The sequence below is a fragment of the Sinocyclocheilus anshuiensis genome, unplaced genomic scaffold (assembly GCF_001515605.1).
Source record: "Sinocyclocheilus anshuiensis isolate Anshui unplaced genomic scaffold, SAMN03320099.WGS_v1.1 scaffold840, whole genome shotgun sequence".
Classification (NCBI taxonomy): domain Eukaryota; kingdom Metazoa; phylum Chordata; class Actinopteri; order Cypriniformes; family Cyprinidae; genus Sinocyclocheilus; species Sinocyclocheilus anshuiensis.
In genome coordinates this window covers 1004458-1010893 of record NW_015552598.1, presented here as the reverse complement: position 1 = coordinate 1010893, position 6436 = coordinate 1004458, and the positions used below count along the sequence as shown (strand labels likewise).

The 6436-nt window shown below is 33.7% G+C and overlaps 1 protein-coding gene across 2 annotated transcripts in view; it reads right to left on the bottom strand.

Moving 5' to 3' along the window:
• Positions 1 to 326: 326 nt before the first annotated feature.
• The window catches only part of LOC107665728 (lactadherin-like), a 24944-nt gene continuing 18834 nt past the window's right edge, over positions 327 to 6436 (bottom strand). The window contains exons 8-10 of one of the 2 annotated variants that reach the window (XM_016456735.1): positions 5237 to 5439; positions 4136 to 4291; positions 327 to 2021 (exon numbers count right to left, since the gene is read on the bottom strand). In XM_016456735.1, coding sequence (XP_016312221.1) covers positions 1878 to 2021; positions 4136 to 4291; positions 5237 to 5439 — 503 coding nt within the window. In that variant the 3' untranslated portion in view covers positions 327 to 1877. The remainder of the gene's footprint in view (positions 2022 to 4135; positions 4292 to 5236; positions 5440 to 6436) is intronic. The other variant, XM_016456736.1, reaches the window with a different exon arrangement.

Sequence of the window (6436 nt, the reverse complement as noted above, 5' to 3'; positions counted from 1 at the left end):
AAACACACATAATTATATATTTTTTAATTATATTATTTTATATATTATGTTCATTATATTATTATTACTGATATCATTATTAATAATTCTATTATGATAAATACATCATTATTATAAAATATAATATTATTTAATATGAAAAATATTCATATTTTATATTTAATTTGTGACTTTTTTTGTGGTTAATAGAAGACTCGAGAATGTCGAGAATTTCCAGTTTGTTTAGTTGGGGAAATATCCAAAGATTTGAACTTTTTTTTTAATAAAAGCATATTATGGAGGTTTCATAACAAGACACAACATGCTTGATAGGCCATAAGTATCTATTATATTCTTTATTTGTTTCTACAGTTGAAAACATGAGGAAAATATTTCAAGAAATACTAAGGAAATGCATCTAGTCTAAACAATCTGAACACAAGAAGAGTGCTACAGTATGAGGCATTAAAAAATGACAAAAGACAAAACGTTTAAGAGCACACTGAATAGAAATAACAAAGTCAATGTGTCTTTACTGCAATGTAAACAACTCTCTGAGAAAAATCAAATGCTAACATCAGTACAGAATCCATACCAGAGAAAATCAAAATGCATGCAGCCTAAATGCAGAGATCATGCTGGATTATTAGAATATTCTTCAGTGTTTGTTACCACTTCAATTCTTCTCAGAAAATATCTCGGAGAAATACTGCCCATATATTTTCTCCTAAAGCTCTATTAATATTAATTCATATTAATACTCGTATCATATTGCACAAGCCCAAAATTGTAAATTTATTCGAGTGGATGGGTTGGGGGGAGGGGGTCACAATGCATCATTTTGAAAACATTATGTAGATTGGATGGTCATGTCAGAGATTCAGTGCCACCGTAAAAATTATTCTAAATTAGATTTGCACCCATCCTGAATCTCATTATGCGACCAAGCTTGTGACAGGGTACGTCAAAGCTTATAACGCAAGTGTGGCCCCATTTAAAAAAAATATTACACATTTGCTGACATCATAATAAGAAAAACATGAGACCACTTTGGCTTTTAAGTATTTTTGTACTATAAAAAGGTGGTTTATTACAGAATTATGATGGAATAAATTTTTTTTTTTTAATTCAGTAGCACACTGCAAATGATTGAACTGCACCTGAGATCCGTGGCCATTCAAATTAAACAAAAGTAATCAAATAATAATAAATGATTGACTGTCACATTTTATACTTAGGTAAAAAATGCATTAGCCTAGTTAAAAAAAATGTAATTGATTTAAACCAAATATTTTATACAAGAAACAAATGATCAAATGGCTACTTTCATTACATAATATACAAATTAGCATAAAGCACAACCATATTTTGTGACTTCATCACTTGCTAATTTAAACTACTTCATAAGATAAGATATAAAACAGCTTGACTGCATTTACAACCAATCTAACACACTGATTCCTGTGTAAATAAATAAATATGTACAGTCTTTTTTCCAATTGATTGTTATTGAGTTTGAGTTTTATCTGACAGAAAACGAAATAAAATTGTTACAACTCATTTGTAACACAATAAAGTTCTAAAAACTTAAGCTATTTCCTAATATGGTCATCTAGGGTAAATAAACATTAATATACATTAGCATTGACTTCATCTTCAAATGGCCATTGCATCAGACTATCTTTAGTACAAAATAATTAATGCTAAATGCGTCACGCTGTGAGTTTGAGCTTCATTTGCTGCTGGCCGCTGTGACATGGGTCCCCAGCTGTGCAGGGTGGTGTGGCGATGGTGCCCTCTGTTGCTAAGAGTGAGGCGGTGCAGGCGTGGTTGAGGGAAGAAGGAATGGAGGCAAGTATAAAAGAGGAGAAGGAGAGAGAGAGAGAGATGGAGGAGTTCTACTCATCGCAGCCCAGCAGCTCCATTCGCAGGGTGATGCGTTCATGCCACGCCCACGGCAGGATGCGGACCAATCGTGCGTAGAAGGGGGGCTCGAACACGTTCTTTTTGTGCACGTTGTTGTCGCTGTTGCCAGGGAAAATCTGCAGGTGAAGCAGAAGGAAATAAAGATGTGGTGAGACAAGGACGTGACAGACGGATAGGGGGGGAAAAAAGCATAATGTACACAAGATGTGCGGCCAGTTGAAAAGATGTGGGGGAAGTTCAGAATCTGTTAAAAGACAATTCTGTCACCGTCATGTCGTTCCAAACCTGAGAGACTTACTTTCGTCTGTGGAATGCAAAAGATGATATTTTGAGGAATGTTTCAACTTTTTTGTCCATTTAAAAAACTACATTTCCTCAAAATATATTCTTTTATGTTCCACAGAAGAAAGATAGTCATACAGGTTTGGAATGACATGAGGGTGAATAAACTGACAGAATTTTCATTTTTATGGGAACTATCCCTTTAAGTTTTATAATAGTTGACATATTTAATTGATCGGTATATTGATATAGAATTCACAGTTCCATATTGACATACTGAATTCACAGATCCTAAAAGTAGACCAATGCTGAGCACATAAACATCGTAGAGTTGTTTTATTTTATTAGTTATATGCTATTATAGTATGTATTTATAGTTTGAAATTGCTTTCATTTTAATATTTTCATTTTTTTAAGTAATTTAGTGCTTACATTTTTGTTAGTTTTATTCTTAAACTAAATTATTTATTTATTTTTACTTTTAGTAATTTTAGCACTTCAACTTAAACACATTTTATTTCAGTTATTTCAATCAAGGCAATATTTCTTAAATTTAATTTCTTAAATTTCCTTTTTTTCCCAAGTTTTTCATTAAATATTTATATTTTATTTATTTTTTGACAATTTTTAATAGTTTAGGTTAACAACACAGAAAACTGGCACTAAAACATACAAACAAACATAGTATGAAACATAATATTTAATCAATAGTTCAGCCATGAAATTTTACTTGCATTATAATTGGTTCATTCGATTCACTGTTTCCAGCCAATCGGATTTACATACTCATTACTGTTTACCTATATAACCAGGACATATTCAATGAATACTATGTTTGCGTGCTATGTAGGTCCTCATCTTAGCCCACCTCTTCCCCAGCACCACCTGTCTAGATCTGCTACGGGGGATCTTCCTCTCTCTAGCTGCAGCATGTTTCTTTTTCATTTTATGATCTGAACATTTAGCAGAAGCAAATCTGCTAAATGCTCAGATCATAAACTTAAAGGGATAGGTCACCCAAAAATGAAAATTCTGTCATTAATTACTCACCCTCATGTCGTTTCAAACCCGTAAGACCTTCATTCTTCTTCGGAACACAAATTAAGATATTTCTGATGGAATCTGAGAGCTGTCTGACCCTGCATAGACAGCAACGCAACTGAAATGTTCCCAAGTCCAGAAATGTAGCAAGGAGATCTGTAAGATAATCCATGTGACATCAGAGGTTCAACTGTAATTTTACAATGCTACGAGAATACTTTTTGTGTGTATGCTGTTCTGTGTCAGCTGCTCACTGTTTTCTACGTTGTTTACGCGTTGATTTGAACGAAAACAACATATCCGTGTGACACAGCTGACACAGAATAGCATACGTTGTTTACGTTCAGTGGATACTCTCCAAAATGGCACGTATCGTGTAAGGGTCCTTGCTGTCTATGGGAGGGTCAGAGAGCTAACGGGATGCATCAAAAATATCTTAATTTGTGTTCCAAAGATGATCGGAGGTCTTGCGGGTTTGGAACAACATTAGGGTGAGTAATTAATGACAGAATTTTCATTTTTGGGTGAATTAACCCTTTAAGATCTAGTCTGCCAAAACCAAACCTATTTACACTAATAAATCTATCCCGAGAGTTGTCTTGACTAAAATTATGTTACGTAAGTTTTTCCATCGTTGGAATATTAAAATAATAAGTATTCTTATACTATTACTTTAAATGTTTTTTTAACAAAAACTATTTTATTTAATAAAACACTGATCACAGCCACTAAAACATAAAAACAAAAATGTCAGTTAAATCGACAAAGATTTTCAACCCATTTGTGTTCTGAGTGAAACCTTCAATTTGTAGGTCAGGATAAGACTTGATTCAAAAGGAACTAGGTAATTAGGGGTCAATTTTGATTTCAATTCAAGTGAGGAATCAAATCATGGTTAAAAACCAACCTTATCTGTTTTTTTCTTGTCGTCTTTGAGTATGGTCCAGTACTTGCCATCATCACTGTGAGCCACTTTAAAGGCGGAGACAAACTGCACGTTGCCAAAGTCTTTGGCCCCTTGCGTGATGATCCCTGTGATGCGCTTTGGTCTGAGCAGGTCCACCTAAAAGAAAGAAGAAAAAAAATAACAACTCAGCAAGTGGTCTTGCATCAAAAAACTGGCATTTAGTTATAATGATCCATGTTATGACAGATTCACTACTGGCCTCCAGATAATTGCATAATTGTAAGAGGTTTGCTGTTTGTAAATGATAGCCTCTCAGGACAGTTCAGATTGAAAATCAGGGCGATCTGACTGCGTTCAGCCCCTGAAAGGTCATCCAATGTGTAAATGTGCTAGGATCCCAAAGCAACGATCAAGAATTAATTCATTTCCTATGTAAACACTGCCAGACGTTAACAGAAGGGAAGACACTCAAACTCATCTTGGACAGTATCCAGGCAATACTCCCGCTTAATAAAAATGACTTTGGTTAAAGTTGGAGTGATATATACACTATTGTTCAAAATTTGAGGTTAATAAAAAAAAAAAATGAATTAAAGAAATGAAATTTATCATGGACATTAAACTGATCAAAAGTGACAGTAAAGACATTTATAATGTTACAAAGGATTTCTACTTTAAATCTATGCCACTTTTATTTCACTTTTTGTAAATGTATCACGATTTGCACAAAAATATTAAGCAGCTGTTTTTAACACTGATATGAATAAATTGAAATGTTCTTGTGCAACAATCAGCATATCAGAATGATTTCTGAAGGATCACATGACACTGAAAACTGGAGTAATGATGCTGAAAATTCAGCTTTGCATCAAAGGAATAAATTACATTTTAAAATATAATCAAATAGAAAAGAGTTATTTTAAATTGTAATAATATTCCATACTATTATTGCCTTTGCATTGCCTCTTTACAAAATATAAGACTACAGAAAAATGCAACTTCATTCAGTTAAAGACTCACTCCAGATGTTACACATGACTGTAAATGTAAATATCTGAAGTGATTCTGTCACTTCACAGGCTTACAAGTTTGTTATCTCACCTGCAGCCACTCGGAGCGGTTATTGCTGGCTGCTGTCCAGGCGTTGGTCTTGCCCTGCTTGTCCAGACGAGCGTAATGCGGGTGCCAGGTGAACGACTCGATCCCCCAGGTGCGAAAAGTGCTGGAAGCTGTCATCTGCCTGTCATCGATCAGCCGTGACTTGATACCTAGCAGCTCGGAGCAACCTGTCGTGTTCAAATAGACTGTGAAGTGAGACAACAGAAAGAGGGAGGGGACGGGACAGGAAGTGGCAGAGAGATGGATGGGAAGCGTGTCAGCACAAGCGGCACAAACCACATCAGCGCTGAGCAAGTTTCATGCAGGTGAGCAGGTGTGGCAAGACACTGTGTGTGATGGGGTGTGTGTGAAGCGCATGCTGGCGAGAGCCGGCGGTGTGTGAAGCGTGCTGTGATGGACAGCCTGAGAGACACAGATGGAACAGTGAATGAAACATTGACATCTGCACCATTTCAGTGATTAGAAATTAGACTTTCATGTAGGGATGCATAATATAACGTACCATATCGGCTGATATTGGACTTTTTTTTAAATTATAAGTATCATTGATATTCAATATTTAATCGTTCTTGCTAATTTCCTCTGTTTTTACATTTAGATGACCATTTCCATGATGTAAAACTCGCTTAAGTTAAACTTTAAAAACAGTAATAATTTAATAACACTGATAAATGTTTAATCTGAAAGTGAATATCTATTGTTCATACTGTACATTATAATATTGAGATGCCAATTGAGATCATAATTGTATACAGTGGTTTAGTATATTATTATAATATTAAACTAGTTATGTTTTTTACATAATATAATATAAAAATTGGCCAATTACATAATTTATACATTTAAATTTTCTAATTCATTATGCAGTTTTTATTAATTTATTAAATTGTATAAATTTTTAAAAAATAATTTTATATTTATTATAAATAAATATTATCATTTTAAAATAAATTGTATAATTATTCACTAATTTATTGGCCAAAACATTAAAATAATTATCAGTTTATCATATCAGCCAAAATATTCTAATGTATCAGTGCACCCCTACTTTTACGATATAAGAATAATATAATACAATATAATATAATATAAAATAATATTTTAAACAAACAATCAAAAAAAAGACTTGATCTTTCTTAAACGCTTGCAGAAAACAGGAACGAAATGTACTAAGCAGATACC